Below are 24,987 nucleotides of genomic sequence, written 5' to 3' on the forward strand. Positions count from 1 at the left end.
CCTGAAATAGAGCGCATAGTAAAAGTCAAACGTTTTATAGCATGCATAGGCTCATGGAGTTGACAGTCCCATGTTATTTAGCATCGGTTCTCCATCGATGTAAACAAATGCATAGAAGGAACTGTCTCATAAAAAGGCCTATAAACCAATACCACTCAAAGTTGAGGTAAATAGTGATCTTTCATTGTGTTGTCCGTCTTTCTATGATCTTATTTTTTTATGTTCTGCGATTTGTATTGATTTCTCGTGATTTAGAGTTGCAAAAAATCTGAAAAATATACTGTGGGAATCAGAAAACGTCGACCACCTCTAGTTTTGGCATATATACTCCACTGCACTGTGACGTCACGCATCAATTTTGACAGGTACTGGTCCTGTTGTTTACAGTTCGGACTTAGTACTTTTTTCGAATCATTCTTAATTTCGTGAAAGTCAAGGAGGAGAGGTCAAATTCACTGCAGATACCCACGGATCGTATTATTCTATCTTCCTACCGTGGAAAATCGTCACCATCAGCATGCTGGTGATAGAATTGCGAAGATGAAAAAATGATGGAAAAAACGACTCCGAAGTCCGAAACGTAAACAACAGGACCAGCAGCTGTCAAATAAGTGAGGTTAGGCTCGTCATATGCAGCGCTCTATTAGCGATCCTGTGAGATAAATTGGAAATCCAAAGATATGTGCCGATGGAGGGAATTTTAATTGAGAGGTTGTGAGATTATTCAATTTTCAGATTCTTCGTTTAAAACTGACTCTAAAATCAATTTTTTAATAAAGTTCGCTAGTTGTCACTTCTATCCACTGCTTTTCTGACATCAAGTGCAATGCAATGATAGATTTTCATGAGCATTGCTTAAATTTTGAGCAAAAAACTGGTTTTGAAATATGGTAAAACGATTATGGTTATTTTCCCTTTAAAGCTTATTCCAAACTCTTCGATTTGTTGGTTTAAAATGAGAAATCTGCTTTTTTCTGTTTTGACTTGTGTATCATTTTTACTTGGGCCTTAAATCACACCTTTTTTTGAGGAGTGAATTTTCCATTTCATTAGAGCTAAATTTGCCGATTATTTTTGTGATACTTTTCAAAAGTTAACAAATTAACTAGATTAACTTTTTTTGGCACAAATGTTTAGCACATCTGAATATGCGTGAAACTCTTGAAAATTGTTAGACATAAGATCGCGCAAAATATGAAATTTGTCAATTTCTACTACTACTGTTAGATAGATAAATCCCTTATTTTATTGCGCTTCCTGCCACCCGAAAATATCACTCCAATAGGGTCCTAAAGCCCTGTCCCAATTTTAGTGCCAAACGCTTAAGTTTAGGCCAATAACACATGTTTACTCAATTTTCTAATGTTTTCTGTTGGTTTGAGTCCAAAAAAACATTTTTTCAGATTTTGTCACACTCCTTGGCTTAAACTCAAATGTTGGGTGTATTTTGTTTTCCGTGTCCCTTCCGAAATGTCAGATAGGAACAACCCCAGTGGTAAAACTAAAACCCCTGTGGTGTTTTTGTCGACTAAGCGAACGTCAAACATGATCTTAAGTGTCAAGGTTCATTTATGGACCCAATTTTTAAATTGAAGTTTAAACATGATATAGCCGTTATTTGAGCGGGAAATATTGCTAAAGTAGTTGCAGTAGGATGCTCTTTCTTGTTATTGAATAAAAACAAAATTTCATTAAAAATTTTAGGACCCAATTCAAATCAGTGCTAATTTTATTTTCCTGCCACTGGCCTGCTACGATTCCCGGTTCGACCGTATAATTTATTCTGCACCATTCTGCGAGCGCGCTCCCGTAAAGCGTAGCCAATCTGGCTTCAGTTTAGCCCGGGACCCACAAGACGGCCGGGAAATGAAAGTCTTCTCGGTCAGCTTTCCCGCGTCCATATCTGAACATCAAGTCAGCACACAAACAGATCATGTTTTGCATTTTTTCCGCTCTTCCGACCTTTTTTCCCATTCGTTCGTCTTGGGGTCTAAACCTCCAGGCTGAAGTAGAAGGTAGAAAAAAATCACAAGTTAATCCAAGCTGGCTTCCAGCACACGTACACCCGTTGCGATAGTGATAACGAGGGTGGACCGGTCTCGGTGGTACACAGTGGTTCAGTTTTATGACGAACTGGCAAAAAACAAATTTTCAAACATGTTTAAACAAAGACAAACATTGTTTTTCTAGTTTTTCTTTATTTTTGTACCTCAAATAGGTTCACGCATCCAGAAAAAAGCCTGACCTTTGCTTCAAGGCTAAGTAGTCTGCCGTTCATTTTGGCAGCCATGATGATTTTGACGTTTGAAATTCCAAAGTTATAAAACTCAGTCCTCATGGTCAATATTGATCAGCAACAGAGTCTCAATCTCTCGTTAAACCTATTGAATTAAAAAAAAAACTGGTAGGTATATGAAATAATGAAAGAATAGGTCCTTTATATCTTGCAAATTGCTTCCTGTCGTTCCCTGCGAAAATATTTTGCTCAAATACTTTTGGAAGTCTAAGGAATCGATAATAAAAGAATAATTCTGTCTGTTTGCCTAAAAATTTGTTTTTGAAAAAGTTAAGGGCCTAAAATGTATGAAAATTAACAATTTTGTTAAAATTTAGTTTCAGCCAAAAACTGTTGACAATGCCCAAAATAGGATCAGCAATCCTAAAATTTGTTCCTCAACGCTTGCCATGATCATATTGCGATATGCGTATTTTTTGCGAGATTTTTTACATCTGAACCACCTTGCGGTGATGGCGTCTCGCCAACTAGGTGGGAGTTGGATCTTGGGCGCAAGAAAAGAAAAAAAAGAACTTCTACCGTTATTTAGTTGCAGCGATTTTCCTTCGGATTTGTTCCTTCACTCCAGATGGGTACCAAGTTGATTGTTGATTGTTTGCCATGGTCTCGTGAATGCTAAACAACCCCTTATTGGTATGAGATTTGCAGTTGCCACGCTTCTTTTTCCCGCCGTCTCTGGGAGCAGAGCTCTGAGTTACAAGATACAAAGTGTGGCGCTTTGAAAAGAAAGATGGTGAAAAGGTGTGCTTCGCCGATCTCAATGAAGTAATCAGGTGAAATATATAAATAAGTCGTAAGAATTAATTAGATCAGTTTGTGGGGTTTTTATTTTCGCGCCGCCGGATTTGATGGTTTTATTTTTGGGTTACTTCTTTTGGATTAGGGGACTGTGTGGGAAAAATTACGGGGTTTTTTAGAGAAATCGAGTTGAGCCAATCGACTATTTTGGATGTGCTGACACAGTTAGCCATGCATATTACAGAAGTAATTATGATTTCTTGAGCGATGTTTTGCATTAAAGTCATCAATACATTTTTTTTTAGACATATTAGTCAATTGCCGCAAGTCAGTTTAGAGCAAGTCAACTTGCTGCCCAGTGCATTGAAAAGGCAAATAGGCAGCTAAGAAAGTATACTTACCAAGTTGGGTTTCAACAATAACACCCAATGTTGCAAAAGTTTTGGTTTCAAATGACGAAAACAGTTGATGTTTCATACGCCTATGAATGATAATAGCAACTCCACCACATGCTCCATCCAGTTTGATCATTACGATAGACAAAAAAGCTTGGATCCAGGTTTCAGATAAGTTTCAGTAATACTGCTGTATGTATGTCATTAGTTGTTAGAAAATTAAACAGCTAGTCCTCTTTGCCATTCAAAAAACGAGCATTCCTATTTAAAATATTAAAAAAAAAAACTATTTGGATCCACTAGAGAAGCATAATCCAATGACAATTTTATTAGTGAATTTTACAGCTTCACATCAATCATTTGATTCAATTGTTCATTTAAAAAATCAAAATCAGAGGGAGACATGTTACTAGAAGTAGGTAATAATCTAATAATCCATTTATGTGAATTGTGAGAACAGTTCCAAATTCCATTCGCTATCAGTTCTGTTAGTTTTCCCGAAAGCTTCTCTGTTACATCAGTCATTATTACCGCAGTATTGCACAGTAAAGCATACTGTTAAATCGCCACCGTTCCATCGCATTTTCCAGAAAAAATTCCACACATAGTTTCACGTAAACAAAATCTCCATGCCATGGAGTGCAATTAATAACGGACACCCCTTCCGAGAACGCCAAACCCGTACCGTACACCCCGTGAAAAGCTTGACCAACATCCCGAGAAGCGAATAGCTGTCGATCGATCGACTCAATTCTTATCTAATGCACACGGAGCCTCACCTCGTTCAATGGCTTGCGCGAGGCCCGAGGTCGGGTTTTCCACTCTCGATTTTCAGCGCCAATTTTTTTGGTCCGGTTATTGATTCGATTCTCCTTCTCGTTGTTCCCCTTTATTTACAGATGGTGCATTACGTGTCCGCGTCAGCGCTCACCTCCCAGAGTAACCTGTCGGCGGCCAACCAACAGCCAATCACCTTTGGCCAACTGCTGCGGAATGCCGGCAACATGGGCGACATTCGGGACTGTCCGGTAAGTAGTCAATTACGTTTCGCACAAGTATGCCATTAAACAGTGGGGTGGCCCATAATGATACTTCCATAATCTCAAGTTACAATTTCTAATTCAAATTTCTTCGACTGTATGAAAAACGGTCAATATGTACTTTATCCTGCATAGTACAATTTCGTTTATTAACGAGAAGACTTCCGGTATATTGCTGTAGCATCTTCTCTAGTAACTGAGAGTCTTCAATTTACTTACGAAAGAATTCTCGAATTACGGTGCAATACTATGTCTTTTAGAAACTTTTTCTCTATGAATCGAATAACAATGTCCATGGCTAGTGATTTGTACAAAAAGCGCAACGGTTGATATAATTGGAGCTTAGCTATTGATTAAACAGAAAGTAAATGAAAAGAGGCTCTCAATGTTACATAGGTCCTTTCGAAAAGTTCAGCGAGATTTTCATAGACTACAGGGCCACCTATGATCAAAAATGTATTTAATTGGAACATTTTTCCCATATATTAGATCGATTTATTCCATACAATCTTCAAATTCGTTTAGCTTCCCCTTAGAGTTGACGGATTCCGCTCAAACTTTCACAGAAGCTTCTTGGGGGTCCAAATAAACAAATTCGGGGATTTGTTACTTAAGATTTTTGAAATTTGATCATCATAGACCACCCTACTACCCAGGTTCCGCGCAGCATTCCTACTCCCGCCAGTTGCTGCAGTTGTAGACCTTCGATCGCTAATAGGCCCCCGCGCCTTATCCATTCAACAAATCTCGTTCTGGAACAAGTCGCACAGCAGCAGCAGCAGGTTTCTAAGGAGTGCCACTAGCACTAGCTACCTACCTATTGAATGTGGTCTCTGATTTTGTTGTTTCAAATGTTGCACTGATGGCAAAGCATAAAAAGGCACACACGTCCGAATCTAGATCAAAGCATGCGAATGCGGTGCGCATGTAGATTGCGAAGTAGGCGCGCGCGCGTTGACGGGTGCTAAACAATTTCGAAATCATGGCCAAATCCGAAACATTTACTTGCTACCGTAATGTGGGGTAACGCTGATCAATTTTTTTGGGTATGCAAATGATGCATGTCTTCTTAGAACAAGTACTAGCATCGAACCCATACAATTTCCTAAGGAAATGCTGCATTCTTCATAAAATCAACTCTCTTTTACTCGATATTCCGTATCTCGATATAGAGTTAGAGAACCATGGTAAAAGTAAGTTTTCATTGCTACCGCGACGGTCGCTTGGGTCGCATTTGTACTGGTTTTGTGTTCTATAACTTGATACCTCCCTAACTCGATACCTTTAATATCGAGTTAAGAAAAGTTGACTGTAGTAATTCGTCAGTGTTACTAAATTGAAAATACTTGATTCTTTGAAAATATTCCATCGATAAATGTTGATTCTTCTTACTAGGAGGGACATTCTGATCAATATCACCCCGTTTCACGGTACTTACTATCAACTCCGTCTGTACCTGAAGAACGGTGGGATTTAAATGTTTATATTGAACGCACGCAGAGTCAACCGTCGCCGCCATCAACGGACCTGACCTGCGTTTCGTTGTCGTTCAATGTCAGCCAGCGTAATGAACTTTTGAGGACTCACAAACAGATAGGATAGGATTTAACGCGTTGGCGATAATTTCGTGTCGGAGAGCACAACTCGGGGTCTTGAAGGTTAAATACACGTATTTTATTCGGACTCATCGTCGTACAGATATTGTGAGTAATCGGTGTCCCCGGGGGTTACCACCAATTCCGTTCGATCAGTCTCACACCTAATTGAGACTTGATCCAGTAGTAAATTTGTACGTTTCGATTCTTGTATTCGAAGCAATAACAAATTGATATGAAAAAAACATGTCTAGATTTATTTTATTCGTTCTAAAACAATTTAGGCGCTTCAATAGCACTAGATAATGACGGAGAGTAAGCATACAAACTCTAGAAACGTGAGTTTCATTATGGTTATACTAAACTAATTTGAAACAAACAAATTGCTCTTTAAAACCGTATAAAACCAAAATTGTTACTTAGAAAAACACTTTTTGTAGATAACTCTTGCATACTGTAAATCAGAATTTCCAGAAAATAAGAAAAACAAAAAAATAATTTATGACGCTGTTTGTGATGTATTTTGGAAATATTGCTGAAGGACTGTGGATGAAATTCACGAAAGAATTTGCGCGATTGATTTTTTGGAGAAATTGCAAGGGAAAACTTTGAAGTTTTGAAAGGTTATTTTTTTAGTTGAGTCCGGGAACATATCCTGGAATTAATTTGTGGGTAAAAAGTACAAATTGACAGCATAAACAAATCTCACAATATTATTGGACTAATTTATGGAACATTTCTAGCTAAAGCCCTGAAGCCATTTCATCGATGTTTACATAGAATTAAAAAAGTATAATTTATCGATTTTTTGTGATCAAATCCACAAAGCAAGCAAAATAGGGCTATAAATCTCATTTCAGATTTAATTTGGTTTAAATTGCATTATATAAAAAAAGGTTAAATCTATTTTTTTAACATGCTTGTAGTCTTTATATAAAATTCTTCGTTTCTCTTTTATGACAAAATACAATACTTTTCTAAACCATCAAAAAATAAATTTTGAGCTTTGAGAGTATTATGAACTTTGTTAAAAAGCTTTGATTCCCTTCCGCCCTTTTAACGTCATAAGTAACTACCGCGGGGATGGGATCGAATCCCTTCCCGAGATAGTTACTTATGACTTATTTCCTTGTAAAGACTTGTTATGAGTTTATCTTTATATTTTGCCAAAAAATCCCGCAATCTATTGTATTAACAGTTTATTTAGCATTTTTGCATATTATTCAATTAATTTTGTCGGACATTATGCAAATTGTAGTTAATTTATGGATTTTTTTAGTGAATTAAGTGAATATAAAAGAAATCGTCATCACCGGGCACCTCGAGCAGGGTATCCTCCATAAATATGGCAAACCATAATGCTGTGCATATGGGGATCTTTGTCAAAATATTTAAAACAGCATAGTTTGCATTATTGTTGTTGTTTTGTAATACAGTGTCGGAGATGTCGAAAAATTGAACTTATCGCATACATTCAGAAGACTTTCACGTTAGAGTAATGTAGGGTAAACAGGTATAAACAGGTATAAATTGCCATATAATACCAATTTTGAGAAGCCTCAAGTCAATTTAGAAAACTGACTCATTACGCAACGTCTTTTCATTACACAACTGCTTTTAGATTGCGTAATAAATCATTACACAAAAGTTTTCAGAAAATGCAAAATGATGAGGAAGGCAATCCGATATGATTTCTGATATCCTCAAGTGTTCTTTTGAGAAATTGCAAAAAATATTGTACACAACAAAACAACTGTAAAAATCATCTTTCTGCAACTTGTTGCGTAAACTACTATTTTTTTGTCGGAAGTTAATGCTTACAGATCTAATTTGTTTAGGAATTCTTGGGAAGTTTCATAATAGATTCTCGAAAAACGCGAGGAAATTTTGGAGCAATTCCTGGGAGTAACCATGGATGGGAAACTATAGGAATTTTTGTAGGGTTTCTAGAAAAAAAAACACTGAACAAATTTAGTCAATAAATCTGGAATAAACATCCGTGGATTTTTTGGATAATTTCTGTATGAGTCTTTATAATATCTTCAAGAAGAGATTTCGGTTACAGGATTAGTGGAAAATATCCCTGAGTAAACTACTGGATAAAGAAGCGCTGCAATTCTCATGGATGTTTTGAAGCAAATAGTGGGTAAATTCCTCTAAACATCATTTGAAAAATTGCAGGAAGGTTTTCGGTGTGAGTTGGTAAATAAATCTCTTGAAATTGTGCAAAGATCATTATGATAATTCCTAAAAATTTTCCTCGTGGAATTTGAGAAGACATACCTTGCAACAGAACTCACTGCAAGCAGAATAACAAAAAAATAAATATTGAAGACCATTTTGGTTGAATAATAGGCTTAAGAGACCTATCAATTTAAGTATAGACGTTTCGAAGACTTGCATTAAAATAGATCTAAAGTCTCTAAAAAGTGACCTGCTACCGCCCCTGACTTTAGGAAATTACTGCAAAAATTCCTCAGGGAATTGTTTTAGGAATTGCACAAGAGACTTACAATTCATCCAAGAACTCATAAGATTTTTTTTAAGAATGTCAAAAAGACATCCTCCAGACATGTTTCTATTATTCCATATGGAAACCCTATAAACTTTTTAGAAGGAAACTTGTCAGTGAATTTCACCAGGAACTCACAGTGAATTCGTTTCAGAATTTCCCGAGGTTGTGTCCTGAGAATTTCTTCAGGTGAAAATTCTGAAGGGATCATTGGAGGTATAGCAAAATCAGGAGAAATCCCTAAATCTGAAGATAACCTCTAGAGCAATTCCATGGGGGATTTGTGGAGAAATTTACGGAGGAAGTCGTGGAGCAATCTTCAGAGAAACTTCCACAGAAATTTCAAGTAGAATCCTCGAAGCAATTTCTGGGCAGAATCCTCGAATCAGTTTCTGAGAAGATTCTCGTAAGAATTTCTGGACGTAGAACACGCTGGTATTATTTCAGAAGAAAATATCTAGAAGAACTTTCACTCCGGAACAGTTGGACGAGATAACTGAAATCAATCAAAATCATCAAGGAACACTTGTGTTAATTCCACGGAGGATCCGAAAATATTCCTGAATAAAATATTCGAGAAATTACAAGTTTTTTTTCAGGAATATACCGGGATTTTTTAAAGATTCTCCTTAAATCTTCTCAAAAATCTATTCCGGAATTCCTTCGGCGAATCCAACAGAAATATCTCAGGAACTTCCTTAAACAAATCCTCCGAAAATTTCTCAGGAAATTCTTCAACAATTAATTTAAGTAATTATTTCTAAATTTGCATTAAAAAATCTCTGGTGATCAGCCGAGGAATCTCCATAAATTGCTCGGAAAATTAGTGCATAAAAGTTTTAAGAAGCTGTTCAGGATTTTATTGTTGAGAATTTCCCCAGGAATTCATCTCGGTTCATATGGTTCTCCTTCTGATTATACCAGATATTCTTCAAAAACTTCCTAGCATTTCTCCAGAACTTTTATGGGAATTCTTCAAGGAATTCTTCTGATAATTCCTATAGAATTTCCTCTTTAGAAATGTCTTCAGTAATTTCGCCAGGAATCTCCAGGCGTTCCTCTAAAAATTCGTACGGGAATTTACCCAGAAGTTTTTCGGAGCATTCATCCATATAATCGCGCTAGAAATTCCTCCTGAGAAACAGTCTTTCTTTCAGGGATGTTCTCCGTAAATTCCTTCAAGGCCTCTATGAAAAACTTTGCTAAGAAATCCCAAAAAATTTTCAGATAACCCAGGTAACATTGGGGCCTGAATAACAGTTTGTTCAGCTGAAAAAGGCTGTATATACAGTCGACTCTCCACAACTCGATATTCTATAACTCGATGGATTTTTCGGTCCCTTCAAATTGCCATACATCATGCTCTCCATAAGTCGATATTTCTATAACTTGCTGTCTCCACTAGTCGATGTCACGTGTGAGGAAAATTTCCCTCCATAACTCGATATCTATCTTAAAATCCTTTTCATGCAGGGAAACGTGGACCACTTCTGGTTTAATAGTGAATAAAGACTTTCAAGTTGTAATTAAACTTGAAAAACATGAAAATAAAAAATATTGATTTTCAGTTAAATTAAGTGATTTCTCGAGAATTTTGAAAAAGTATTCAACTATTTTTTTAATGCTATCAACAAAACAATATTGCTTTCTTAAAAAAGTGATCATAAAAGTTTTGGAAATTCAGAAATTTGATCCTTTGAATTTAGGATTTTTTGTGTCGGTATGTTCTATAACTCTGTAATTCTATAAGTTCATGGTCCCTTGAATACCGAGTTATGGATAGATGACTGTACAAAATTTTAGCTGAATAAGCTGTTATTCAGCTATCAATGTTACTTGGGAATTCCTACAGAAGTCAATTCAGGAATACTTTGCGTTGGAAATTTTGAAGGATGTTCTAAACAAACTCCCGAAGGTAATCGAAGGAAAATCTGATAAAAAAAACTTCCGAAGAAAATTCCGAAGGATCTTCCGAAGGACATTCCGAACGAACTTTCGAAGGGAATTCCAAAAAAAATTACGAAAGAAATCCCAAATAAACTTCCTGCAAGACTGTCCCAAAGGAACCTCCTGAAAGAGCCGTCCGAAAGGACCTACCGAATGAACATCCCGAATAAACTTCCTGAAATAAATGTTCATGAACTTCATGAAGTAACTCCTTGAAGAAGTTTATTGAAGGAGCTTCCTGAAGGAACTTTCCGAATGAACTTCTCGAAGAACCTTATCAAAGGAATTAACAAAGAACTTCCCGAACGATCCTTCTGAAGGAACTTCCCGAAAGAGCTTCTCGAAGGCAAAATGTATGAATTTCGATGGTCCAGTTCGCTGCGTAAATGGTTCTTTCAACATTTAATCCGTTGAAACAAGAATCCTTAACATAGAGTGGCTTTTAATGAAATTGGCGTCAATGACAAAATTGGAACAGCGTTGAACTGTCAATTCCATACGAATCCGTGTTCCAATTGAGCAGGAGACCTATCAAATTTGGAACATAACGTCACTCTTAAAAAAAGTTCTGCCATTTATGTCTGACACCGACTTCCCGTCAGATTCTTCCACTCGACTGAAAAGTTAAGGTTTGTGTCTGATGGAAATGTTAGGACATCAAACACTACGGGGAAACATCCAGTAAAGCCCATTGAGTCATCAGTTTAGCAGTTCTGCCCAGACCTCGGAACCCTTTGCGGTAAAGCACGTCGATTATTCAACCAGCAGAGGGAACCTATCCGAGAGGATATCGACCATAAACCTTTTACGTCCTATAACTTTTGAAGTGCCCACTTTGTATACCTTTTTGACTGGGGTGCGCATTAGAGTGATGCAAATTTTGAAATGTTTGCTCCCCTATGCTTAAACGATTTTAATTATGGTAAATAGCATCCTCCCAAAGTTTGAAGTGATTTGGAAGAAATTTGACTGTGCACACGCCATTTGAAGTTTATATGGAGATTACTATGGAAAACGCCAATCTTTTGTGTTCAGCCCTCTAACACGTTATCATAATATTTTAGGTAAAAGTGAACACACTCATCTTATGTGAAAACTTCCCAGCTACAACTTTGCCAAAGACCACTTTTTGATTGGACCTCACGATAAATTGTTATTCTTCATCATAAAGTTGGTTTGCATGTAGTATGCTTCACCAACTGTTCGGCAGGCAACAGCGGTGCTCCTGGCGGGAAGCATAGATCAAAGTAATCCAGGCTACTATGTTCTACAGCAAAAAAGCAGTGTTGCTCTGAAAGTAATTGAATGATCATCCCAGCACGATTTGGACTTTGTTATCAATAATAACAAATAATCCTTACGTCCCATCGAAATGTGGTCTTCGAGAAAGTTGTAGCTGGGATGTTTTCACATAAGATGAGTGTGTTCACTTTTACCTAAAATATTATGATGACGTGTTAGAGGGCTGAACACAAAAGATTGGCGTTTTCCATAGTAATCTCCATATAAACTTCAAATGGCGTGTGCACAGTCAAATTTCTTCCAAATCGCTTCAAATTTTGGGAGGATCATTTTCATCATAATTGACATCGTTTAAGCATAGGGGAGCAAAAACTTCAAAATTTGCATCAGTCTAGTGCGCATCTCTTTCGCACTCGCACGCTCGGCATTGAAACCACCGCCGCGCCGCCGCCACGATGCGGATATTTATATGGTTGTGTTTCTTTCCGTCAACAAAAGCCTACTCGGTGGCGCTGCGATCAGAACCGAACGAAGTGGAAGGAGCACGAGGCGAGAGGAAAGTGGCCGATCTCGAACTTTGCGCCCGCTGACGGCCAAAGACGATTGTTAATTGCATACCAATATGGTTATATTGATGCTTGATGTCATTCTGGCGTCGGTATTGTACATTTCGCGGCAATTTGCATAGAGAACGTGGAGATCTTGGCGCAATTCGGTGAGAATAAGGAAGAATTTGCGATTCGAAGAACCCCGTTCTCTCCTATCATTAAGTTTGAAGACTTGGATACGATACTCGGTAATTGAGTTTTAATATGAACATTCGTCAAGAAGCTTTTTAGCAGAGCTGAAATTGAAGTGAGAGGCCTACTGCGTTGATGGCGTAGGGGAATAATTAATGAAAATGGTTGTTTCTTCTTCAGAGATTTTTTTTCGTTCACACTTCGTAGAGCTGACGCTGAGTCTGCAGCTTTGCATACGTGCCAACCCGCCAGGCGCGCTCGCTTACGGTTGCTTGTTTTGGCGGACCGAAAAGGAAGTTTTGCACGTCGTCCGCTTCAAGTGGGCATAATATTTTGCCATCTGTAGAAAACTGTATTCTCAAATGTATGCCCTATACGATTAATCATCCAAAACATGTCATAATTCAGTTTTGTGGGTACTGTATGGAGCCAGCTCAGCTGGTTGACAACGAAACGCTTGTCGTATAAAATCATTCATTCCGTCAAGGCCAACTAGACGCGCGGTTGGAATGCGCACCCTGTATACATGCATGTCAAACTCAGCGGTTGCTTTGTTTCTGGGACCGAATTGTTCCACCAAACACAATCAAGGGGGGCAACTGCGCCAATGTTTGCTTTGTTTCGGGACGGCATTTATTTCAAATGACGATTGTCATTAGTGGTCAATTTGCAGAGGACTTAATCAACCAAATTGGCTGCAGATTCCGCAGACCTGTTGCGCAAATTTGCGACGCGTGCAAGAAGGGCTAAATCATTCAATTGCGGTCACTTTTTCAGACCGCAGTTTTCGAACTGAGGCGGAGAAAAAAAAAAAAAAAGAAACAGCGCCAGTGAAGCGAGATTGTCGTTGCGGCATATCGCTAAAAACTAGTTTCCCGCGCGATATCTATGAATGAAAACCAACCCTAACCTAGTTTAGCCGATAGCGATTCGCTGAGGCGACATGACTTAATTTATTCACTACTAGTCGTACTAACTCACGATGTGGGTGCGGTTGCACTTGTAATTACTTGCAGCGACGCGGCGACAACAAGCTGAAATCGTTATGCCTTATTCGACATGGCACAGTGCCCGCGCACTCTATATGCTCATTAGAATAATCTAATGTAACCGCAGCAAGGCGGTCAAAACTTGTAATGATCAACCGGTCTCTAGCGACAACTTTCACTGCGACATTTAACTCGAGTAGGAACGCTTTCTCGGAAAGATTTCTTCGAAGAACCGCTCTAACGAAGATTACGATTTTCCTTTCTATTCAACAGAATGCCTGTGGAGCCAAGATTGGAATCCGACGTGCCTTGCTCAACCGTCCAGATGTCGTCTCGATCGGTGTGGTTTGGGACTCAGAACGTCCGGCCGCCGATCAGGTGCACTCCGTGCTGAAAGCTGTCGGAACGTCCCTTCGCCTGTGCGACGTCTTCCATCAGGTGTCGGATCAACGGTGGGCCCAAACCGTCAACCACGAACTGGTCGGAGTAGTCTCCTACTACGGCAAACACTACACGACATTCTTCTTCCACACCAAGCTCCGTGTCTGGGTGTACTTCGACGATGCCAACGTTAAGGAGGTCGGTCCCAATTGGGAAGGCGTGGTGGACAAGTGCACCCGAGGACGCTACCAACCGCTGCTACTACTCTACGCACTTCCCCAACCGCAACCTCAGCCACAACAGGTCACCGCTCAGGAGCTTGCCGCAATGCAGCAAGCGCAACACCGAAGGGCAGTTACCCCGAGTCCTGAGAAGGCTCCGATCGGTTCCCAGAACCGCAGAGCCATTACACCTACCCCGAACCGAGCAGTATCCGTATGCGACTATCAAAACCTAAGTGTCATCCAGAGCAAAATCTTCCCCAACGAAGAGAAAGAAAACTACATCAGCCGAAAAGCCGTCCAGAACGTCCTCAATGCACAGCAGTACCAGAACCTTTCCGTGATTCAGGACAAGATCTTCCAGCAGCAGCAGGAAGCCGATAAGTCCGACCAAGGTGGATACATCTCCAAGAACGCCCTGAATGCTCAAATGCGCAAGCAGCCCATGAACCTGCATCGAAGCCTCAGTGCTGAATCAGGACAAGTCTCTCCTCCATCATCCTCCACTTCCTCCCCCGACGGCCTCTCAATCCCTGACCACCTAAACCAGCCGCGTCGACGGGATTCCGGAAACTGGAGCGGCGATCGCAATTCGGCCTCGTCTTCATCCTCCACCACCCTCGACAATCCCTATCTCTACCTAGTCGGCAAGCGCAACGGCAGCGTACCCGCCAGTCCCACTCGTCAAGGTCAGTTCTACGACGCCGGGTACGACTCCTACTCGCTCTCCTCAACCGATTCCTTCCCGCCGAAACATCCGATCAATGGCAACAACATGCATCTGGCCAAGATCCCCGAGTCCGTCGTTCTCAGCGGTGATTGCGAGAAGCTCTGCATGGAAGCCGATCAACTGCTGGAGAAGTCCCGAATTCTCGAGGAAGCCCACGACTTGGAAACGGCATTGGTGCTCTGTAACGCTGCCGCTAGTAAGGCACGCGCCGCCATGGATGCACCCTACAGCAATCCCCACACGATGACGTTTGCACGGATGAAGCACAATACTTGCGTCATGCGCGCTCGCTCCCTCCATCGAAGGATTCTCATCGAAAAGGGCGGCGAAATCATCAAGGAGCAGCAGCAACAGCACCAACAGTTGGCCTACAATCTGGCCGGAATCGGAAGCGGAGGCATAGCTCATCGGAGACAAAACAGCAAGGAGAAGCTGCTGAGTAGTGGACGCCAGAACAGTAAGGAGATGTTGCACGAGTCGGGTAGTTCGACCCTGACAAGGAGCTCACCATCAAAGAGCATTGAGATCTACGCAACGCTGCCGAAGAAGAAGGTAACCTTGAAGCTGGTCGAAGCGGAAAATATCGAGGAAGTAGTTCAGGGCACGGTGGATGTCAAACCCGAACGGGAAAGCCGGTCGCTATTCGGAAGGAGTAAGGATTCGAAGGAGAAACGAAGCCGAAGTGAAGATCGCAACAAAATCAACCGTGACTTCCAGTTGGCCGATGCATCGCTGGTGAACGCGAAAGATACACTGAAGAAGCACAAGGAGGAGAAGGAAACCGATAAGAAGGATAAGGATGCCAAGGCGGGAAAGAAACAGCACAAGATTCGACGAAAGCTGTTGATGGGAGGGTTGATCAGGCGGAAGAATCGATCAATGCCTGATTTGACGGAAGGAGCGGGCGCAACAGATGAGCCTGCCGGAGGCATTATCCCACCGCTAAAGCAGATGGTGTCGATCGATGACAGTACGGTTGGGTTGAGTCTCGCCAAGGATTCGGCCAACAGCGGGTATCTGTCGGAAGGACACTTCGATTATCAGGTAAGTTTCCGTAAGAATGTAAAGAGTTGTTCCAAGAAACTAACGATTTCTATTAGCAGGTATCCAACACTAACCCTAATCTGGAGCGAAGCAAGTTGATGCGAAAGAGCTTCCATGGAAGTGGAAAGACTCTTACAATCCCGAAAGTGCCACCGCCACCTCCCGTACGGGTGGGATCCTCGTTGACTGCTCAGCAACTCCAGCAACAGCAGCAACAGCAACAACAACAACAGCAGCAGCAATCTCAACAACAAATGCTGCAAGTGCAGAAGCTCCCCCTAAATGGTGCCAACCTTCGGCACCTGGAGTTCCAAGAAAGCCATCCCCCGGCATCTCCGCTGGAGCCCTATCACAAGGCGAACCTGTCCAACCTTTCAACCATGAGCTCAAACACCAGCATGAGCGAAGACTCCTGCCAGACGATTATCACAACCTGCGCCGTGGTCCACCAGGAACAGTCCCCAATGAAGCCTCAAGATCAGCAGCCCTACTCATCATCAGCTTCAGTCGATGAAGTTGACACGATAGTCAAATACAACAATAGCGCACCCAACAATAGCAACGGCCCAACCCAAATGGAACTGCCGCCCTATCCAAGCCCTCCGTCGACCACGTGCCATTCGCGTCAGGCTAGCGAAGATTTCCCTCCGCCGCCACCGGCGATCGACTTTGAACCACTTAACGAGCAGCTAAGCGAAATTCAAAGCCTACAGCAACAGCAGGGAAAGAGTTCGCAGCCGATTCATCAACAACAGTACCATGTGCAGAACACGACAAGCATCCTGGCGCAGCTGCAAGCCAAACAGCACCAGCTGATGATGATGAATAAGATGCGAGAACAGCAACAACAACAGCAGCAGCAGCAACAGATCAACAACGCCAACAACCCCATCAGCGCTTCCGAGATCCTGAACGAGACCACTCGATCGGAGATCTGGCTCAAGGAGCTGCAAGCCAAACAGATCGCACTCAAGCAGCAGCAACAGCAGCAAAATCAACCCCAAGCACAGCAACAGCAGCAGCAACAAGCTATGATGCAGCAAGCGAGCAACGATCAGCGAAGCGTTCGCGATCTGGCGTCCCGTTTCGAACAAATCAAAATGGCCCCGATGCCGCAACAACAGGCTCAACCGCAACCACAGCCACAGCAGATGCAGTCGAGTGCATCAGCCTCGACGATTCGCCCCTATCCAAGTCAGGAGCTGCTGAACGGAGTCACTAAACAGGTGAGTTGAAAACATGGATGGAAATTTGATGATCTACCCCGATTATGAAAACTCAACAGCCTTAACTTATCCTCTCAAATCTCTCTTTACAGACACTGCCGCAGTCAGCACTACAACAGCCACCCAACGTCCGAACGGGCATGAGTGGTCTCCTGACCGATCAGAAGGCGAAGCAGTCTTTGGCGAGCACGCTGTCGTCGGAAACTGACAGCAACGCCAACGCCGGAGTCGACGAAGTTGACTGCATAGCGGCGTACAAGATGCTGCCCAAGCCACGGTACGATATTGCTCAGGCGCAGATCCAGGAGGAGATCCGGGAAGTGGAGATGTTGAACCAGGTGGTTCAGCAAACGTTGAATAACTCTACAAGTGGCAACACGGCCACGAACGCAATTATCAAGAGAACCAAGAAGAAAAGCGTGTCGTTCTGCGATCAGGTTATACTGGTTGCTACTGCGGACGATGGAGAAGAAGATGATTTCATCCCAAATCCGATACTGGAGCGTGTCCTGAGGACGGCTGGTAACGGAAGCGGTGATTCTGAAGAGAGGCAAGGACAAAACTCTCCACAACCTGTCCTGTCTACTAGTATTACATACCACCCGATCAAGACGCCGTCTGGCGGACAGTACTCTCTGGCTGCAGATATGCACAAGCAGAACATGGAGATTCAAAGGCAGCTGCAACAGCAACAACAGCAGTATTATCAAGTGCAGCCTCAACAGCAGCCCAACGAAAGCTATCAGCAGTACTCGACCATTCCTAGCAACGCTGCTGGCTTCAAGACTCAGCAATTCCAACCGCAACCGCAGGCCATGTTCAACGAAAACTCTATCCCAAAATCTTCGATCTACCAACCTCCCCCAATGCCGCAGCAGCAATATCTGCCACAGCAGTCTCAACCGCAGCAACAACAGAAGCCAAGGCTATTCGACGACAGCGGCAGCGAGCACAGTTACGATATGAGGATAGCTCCTCCACCAACCAGTTACGGAAACTCTCCGTATATGTCCGTCCCCTGTCCGATGGATCAAGGATTCCAAACGGTCTCCGCCTCTCCCACAATGACCACCAACTCCACAGTCATGAACGGCTCACCGAATCCTGCCCTTCCGCTAGGCATCCGGCAGAACCTAACCTCGATGATGCACCAGCAAAACGGAGCCGTCCTGAGACAGCAGCAACAATCTCCCTTGATGGTATCGCAACAGCCACAGCAACCTTCAAATGTCTACCAGAAGCCTCCTCTGCCAACCAACTACCAACAACAACAGCCGCAGCAGAATATGATGCCCTACAATACCAATTCTAACCCTTACAATGCTTACAGCACGCAAGCCCAACTCCAGCAACCCTCCCAACAGCTTCCTTCCCCCTACCAGAGGGTACCGCTATCTCACTATCAAGACTCCCCCTACCATGATCTCCCGTTGCCTCAACAGCAACAACCGCAGTCTCCTCCGCACCAGCAGGTCTACCTCCAACCCCAACAGCAGCAAAAACCCCCACAGAAGAAGGTGAGCTTCGAACCGGGCACCAAAGGTGGCTCCGATTGTCCACCCTCTCCTCAACCTATCCCATCCAACAATCCCCAGGCCCTCCCCGCTGACCCTCAGCAACAGCCTCAGCAGCAACAGGTTGGACTCCCCGTAACGCGAGTGGCCATTGCCACCTATAACAGCAACGCCATTGTGAAGGCCTCGGCCAAGGCTGTCCAGTGCAGTCTCTGCCGGAAGAAGCATTGCATACTGCCGGCAGTGTACTGCACCGATTGCGAATTCTACATGAGCCGCTTCCAGGGACCAATGCGGAGGTGATCCAAACCTTCGTCAACGCTGTTGCGGGTACAATGAATGAGTGCACTTGTCAGTTACAATATCTCTCATTTCAACTGACCTTGCACTCATTTGTCCAAAAAAATGATTCGCCCAGCTCAAATTCCATTGCCCTCGAAGCAAGTTCTCCTATCACATAGGAAAAAAGTGCAAATTAGTTTTTTAGCCTGAAACGAAACGTGCCTTTCAGCGGGGATCCACCAGTCCACCGTTAATGTTCCGACTGCTGTGAATCCAACCTTAGGTCATTTTTTTTTGTTTAGTTTGCGACTAATTCTAGTTGGTTGTTGGTGCCTGCGGTTTGAAACCGCCAGTCGGGCGCCCAATAGGGTTAACTTAAGCAAAACAAGCGCGGAAATTAATATTAGGGAAAATCAGAGAGGCTTCTTTTGAAAAGAAGTCGACCGCTGCTGTAGATATTTAGAGGAAAACATTTAGGTTGCTGTTTTATTGGGAGAGATTGTTCTCCTGTTGAATGTGATATTTTCTTTTTGCTCGAGTTCATATCTTTATTTAAACACCGTTTTTACACTCTGACTCATGAAGTTAGATTTTATTCATAAGAGTAAGACAATCAGAAATTCGTCCACTAGCGTTAGGAATAGACTTACAATACCTACTTAATAAGTGACTAAGCGAAAACGAACAACCATTCCCGATACTGCCCATTAAATGCATTTTATCCATAGAGCGACTACTCTTCTTCGATGCATGTTTTAATCGTAAGTGTACAATGACTCCTCAAATCCAAACTTCGTCGACATTCCATTTTCTTAGAACTTAGATCTGACAATATATAAACCTAAGACTTGACAATGAAACAAGTAAACCGAACGGCCAAGCGTAAGTATTATGGTGTAGCAATCAATCATCAGTTATATGAGATGTCTAATCTCCTGTATATTGACGGTGTTCATCGGTTTGTGAACATTTTTTATTGTACATTTTTTGCTTTTTATTCATATGCTTATTTTTATTATAGTGTTTATTTTAATATTATCAACATATGATTTATAACGAGTATTTAAAACAATGAACAAAAAATAATGAAATAAATTCCCTTTCTATTTTCAGAATAATAAATAAAACTTGTTTTATTATATTTGAATATTGAGAAATTTCATTCACAAGTGACGAACCAAGCTTAGATCCATAATTTTATCTTCAACTTCAAGCACAATATCTTTCAGTTCATGCAAGTGGCTTTTCACTTAATGGAAAATATCACTAGTCATTACTTTGCGTTCCTCTATATCTATATATCTGCCTGCAATCATTATTTATTTATTTACTTGGTGGTACATCAATTAGTTTGATAAAACCTCGTTAACGATGTTACGCCAATTTACTCGGTCCATGGCTGTGTCCCTCCCACTTCAATTTTGGCCCACGCGCTCCAGATCTTGTTGTACCTGATCAAGCCAACTCGCTCGCTGTGCTCCCCGCCTTCTTGTACCAACTGGATTCGACGCGAACACCGTCTTTGCAGGGATGTTGTCCGGTAGTCTTGCAACATGCCCTGCCCAATGCACTCTTCCGGCTTTCGCAACCTTCTGGATACTGGGTTCGCCGTAGAGCCTAGCGAGCTCGTGGTTCATTCTCCGCCGCCACACACCGTTCTCCTTCACTCCGCCAAAGATCGTCCTAAGCACCCTTCGTTCGAACACTCCAAGTGCTTGCAGGTGCTCTTCCAGCATGGTCCATGCTTCATGTCCATAGAGGACCACCGGTCTTATAAGCGTTTTGTACATGGTACATTTGGTGCGGGGGTAAATCTTTCTTAAGGTGAAGATGAATCGAAGCCAAACCTCAAATTGTCAGGAGCACAAATCTGGAGAACCGTACACCCGTTTGAGCTGAAAATTTAATCGATTGATCACCACCAGCTAGTGACCAATCGATCAAGTTTTCAGCTTAAACGGATGTTTGGTTCTTCAGATTTGTGCTCTTCAAAATTTGAGGTTTGGCTTCGATTTATCTACACCTTAATCGCAGCTTCTTCTGGAGCCCATAGTAGGCGCGACTTCCACTAATGCGGCGTCTCCGTATTTCACGAGTAACGTTGTTATTAGCCGTTAAAAAATATCCGAGGTAGACGAACTCATCAACCACCCCAAAAGTACACCACAGCTTCCTAGGCGGGCTCTGTCGCGCTCGGTTCCACCTATCAGCATATACTTTGTTTTTTGACGCATTCACGACCAAGCCAACTTTTGTCAAAAATTTACAAATTTAGCGTTACGAAATAAATAGATGCTGCCCTTCTAGCGCGGTGTTGACTAGTAGGCACGAAAGTCCATCACCCTGTCGAAGTCCTCGGCAGGATTCGTACGAACTGGAATGTTCGCCCGAAATCTTCACGCTATTCTACACACTGTCCATCGTTTTTCTTATTAGTCTTGTGAGCTTCCCGGGAAAGCTGTACACGTCCATGATTTTCCATAGCTCTTTGCGGTCGATGCTATCATAAACCGCTTTAAAATCGATGAACAGATAATGCGTTGTGTATCGAATACAAACGAAAATTTTATCGAATTCAAATTTATTTATTTTCGCGAAATTGTAGTGCGTACAATCACGTCGCGTACTTGTGTTCTTATAACAATAGATTCGCGGGTTTTCAAAGAAAACTGCCTTCCGCTCGTTTAGACTACGTACTCCACTCTTGGGGAGGTCGTCGTTGGCTTGGCTAGGGGTGTCATCGTTTCCATACATTGTCCCACCCGGTGTGACACTGGTTTGTCATCACGATCATTGACTTCCATTACGATTTTCCTCAACTTTGTAGTCGGTCGTCGATAGGTTCCGGAACACGTCTTCACATCAGCAACTCTAACTACGCCGTCTTGTCCTGGGTAACACTGCTGAATAATGCCCATTGGCCAATTTCCTCGATCATTGAGCATATCGGCTATATAAACGATATCTCCTGGGTGTAAAGCGGATAGTTGATCCGTCCACTTCTGCTTAGGAATCAAATTAGGCAAATATTCTCTAAGCCATCTGTTCCAAAATGAATCAATAAGTGCCTGTGCTCTTCTCCATTGCTTTCCCCAATTAAGGTCGTATTGAGTGAATACTCCTGGTGACTGCACGTTGCTTGTAGTCCCAATCAAAAAATTATTTGGGGTTAGAGCTTCAGGATCGTTCAAATCAGTCGAAACATAAGTCAACGGTCTGCTGTTAACGAGATGTTCAGCTTCGACCAAAACTGTTTGTAAAACCTCCTGTCGCGGTGCTCGTTCTTTCAGAGTTTCTCTTAAAGCGGTTCGGACGCTCCTGATTAACCGCTCCCATGCGCCTCCCATGTGACTCGCTGCAGGAGGGTTAAACTTCCATTTAATTCCTCGGAGTAAAACTGCATCTTCAATATCGGAAAAACTCGTGTGCTGCAAGGCGTCGCGCAGTTCTCGATCAGCTCCCCGTAGGTTCGTGCCGTTATCGGAAAAAATTTCTTCCGGTTTTCGTCGTCTTCCAATCATGCGGCGTAGCGCCAAGATGCACGAATCGGTAGTTAACGAATGTGCCATCTCGACGTGTATTGCGCGAGTCGTCATACACGTGAATATCACCCCATACCGTTTCTCTCTGTGACGTCCGACAGTGACCTCATAAGGGCCGAAAAAATCCATACCGCAATACGTGAACGGTTGACAGTATGGTTGTAAGCGGCATTCTGGAAGTTGTCCCATCGATGGCTGCATCACTTCAGGTTTCAGCACTCGACAACGTTGACATTTGTAGATCACTGATCGAAGTACATTCCTGACGCCAATGATCCAGTACATTTGCCTAAGTTCGTTCAGAACTGTCTCACGACCCTGATGGTTGGCTTGGCAGTGGTAGTTTAGCACTAACAATCGCACGAAATTACCGCTTCCGTTAATATTATTGGATTCCGAATTGTCTCATCAACTTTTGCGTTCTTCAGTCTTCCTCCCGCACGCAAGAGTCCGTCGCCATCCAAAAATGGAGATAATTTGCTCAGTTTATTCGATGACTTCAGCGTTCTCGCGTCTCGTAATGCTCGAAGTTCTTCCGGAAATTGTTCATTTTGCACACACTTTATCCAACGTCTGGTCGCCGCTTCTTCATCATCCGGTGTGATTGGTAGCGTAGCCCTTTTGCGCCAAACCTCGATGCTTTTGTAAAAGAATGCTGTTGCACGTATTAATCTTCTCCAATTACTAAATCGCAGGACGTCTGGTAACTCTGTATCCGATTCAGTTACGGTGTTAACTGCAATCACTTCGTTCGAAAACTCTTCATGTGCCTCTACTGTTTCTACTGGATCTGAGAAGACAGGCCACTTTTGTTCAGTTTGCCGTAAAAATTCCGGACCTCGGAACCATCTTCCTTCCGGCTTGAGGTTTAGCACACCTGCATCCCTCGTTCCTTCGTCTGCCACATTAATCGAAGTCGAAATCCATCTCCAATCAGCTGATGTTGACTGCTCCAATATTTCTCCAACCTTATTGGCAACGAACGACTTCAGTGCTTTCCTGGTATTCAGCCAGCAAATGACCGTTCTGGAATCAGTCCAGTAGTACACCTTTTCAAATTTTTCGAGCAATTCCTCTTTAATCAACAGTGAGAGGCGATATCCCAACAATGCTGCTTGAAGCTCTAACTTCGGGATTGTCATAGCACGCACTGGAGCTACTCTGGCTCTCGAAGAAACAAAAGCAACATCAAACTGATCTTTCCTCACAACTCGCATATAGGCGACTGCTGCAAATGCTTTCGAACTTGCATCACAAAATACGTGAAGTTCGATTTTGTCACCTTGCTCGATATATTTGCTGTAACAGCGGGGTATCTGCACGTCTGTGACAACTTTCAAGTTTCGTAACCATATAACCCACTTCTGTCTTGCTTCATCGTCTAATTGATCGTCCCATCCGATTCCACTTCGCCAAACTTGTTGCATCAAAATTCGTCCTCGGATGGTCAGAGGGGTCACAAATCCCAAGGGATCGTATACAGACATGACAACAGATAACATTTCTCTTTTAGTGGGCACACGTTCACCGTTCAGAAGCACTGAATCAATTCGGTTCAGTGTAGGAGAAAACAGAAAACAATCATTTTCGCTATCCCACAGTAGGCCTAGAACTCGTTGCTGACAGTCACCAATTTCAGAAGCGGTAAAACTAGCACGCAAGTCTTCTGGTATACTTTCCATCACCTGGCTTGAACTGCATCTGAAGTTTCGGATGGTGAATCCTCCTGCTCGGTGTACCTGGATAACATCCTGAATCAGCTCTGCTGCTTGATCTTCATCGTCATGGCTTCCCAAGCAATCATCCACATAGTGATCGTTCACTATCAGAGCACAAGCATCTGGATACAGGTTAGCATGTAGTTTAGCATTAAGATTCTTGATGTACTGAGCAATGAAAGGAGATGAATTTGCACCGAAAATCATTGCCTTCATCCGGTACGTTTTTGGTTTTTCTGCAGGATCCTTTCGGTACAAAAAACACATGGATCATGAATCTTCATCTGCTATCTCTATACGGTGAAACATTTCAGCAATGTCTGCAACGAATCCGATTTTTCCGATTCGAAATCGTAACAGAACACCGAACAGTCGCTTCAACAGATCTGGACCCGATAGGAGAGCATCATTGAGACACATTCCGTTGGATTTGGCCGCTGCGTCAAACACGACACGAACTTTTCCGGGTTTCATTCGATTCAGCACAGGGAAATGTGGCAGATACCATAAGTTGTTTCGCTTCATTTTTAGCTCCTCTTCGGTAACTGTAACAGCGTACCCTTTTGCAATGTACTCATGTATTTTTTCTGCATATTTTTCAGATATCGCAAGCTTTTGAATCTTGCGTTCAGTACATTTCAACCGTGATAATGCTAAATTACGGCTTTCCGGAAACGGCGTGGTTATTTTGTACGGAAGATTCACGATGAAATGACCGTTCGCATATTTCGCTGATTGTTCAACGATATTAAGAGCACGCCGATCATCTTCTGAGCGTTGACGATCAACCTTGTTCTGTACAATGCCCATATTTTCAAGCAAAATATACGATGCA

General features: G+C 42.4%; 1 protein-coding gene across 3 annotated transcripts in view; it reads left to right on the forward strand.

The window, feature by feature from the left end:
- Positions 1 to 19,747, forward strand: part of LOC5580054 — a 260,798-nt gene extending 241,051 nt beyond the window's left edge. For all 3 annotated transcript variants that reach the window (XM_021843979.1, XM_021843991.1, XM_021843987.1), the window contains exons 4-7: positions 4,329 to 4,457; positions 13,768 to 15,870; positions 15,930 to 17,096; positions 17,189 to 19,747. In XM_021843979.1, the coding sequence (XP_021699671.1) occupies positions 4,329 to 4,457; positions 13,768 to 15,870; positions 15,930 to 17,096; positions 17,189 to 18,913 (5,124 nt within the window). In that variant the 3' untranslated portion in view covers positions 18,914 to 19,747. The remainder of the gene's footprint in view (positions 1 to 4,328; positions 4,458 to 13,767; positions 15,871 to 15,929; positions 17,097 to 17,188) is intronic.
- The last annotated feature ends 5,240 nt before the right edge of the window (positions 19,748 to 24,987 follow it).

Source organism: Aedes aegypti, chromosome 1 (assembly GCF_002204515.2).
Source record: "Aedes aegypti strain LVP_AGWG chromosome 1, AaegL5.0 Primary Assembly, whole genome shotgun sequence".
NCBI lineage: Eukaryota > Metazoa > Arthropoda > Insecta > Diptera > Culicidae > Aedes > Aedes aegypti.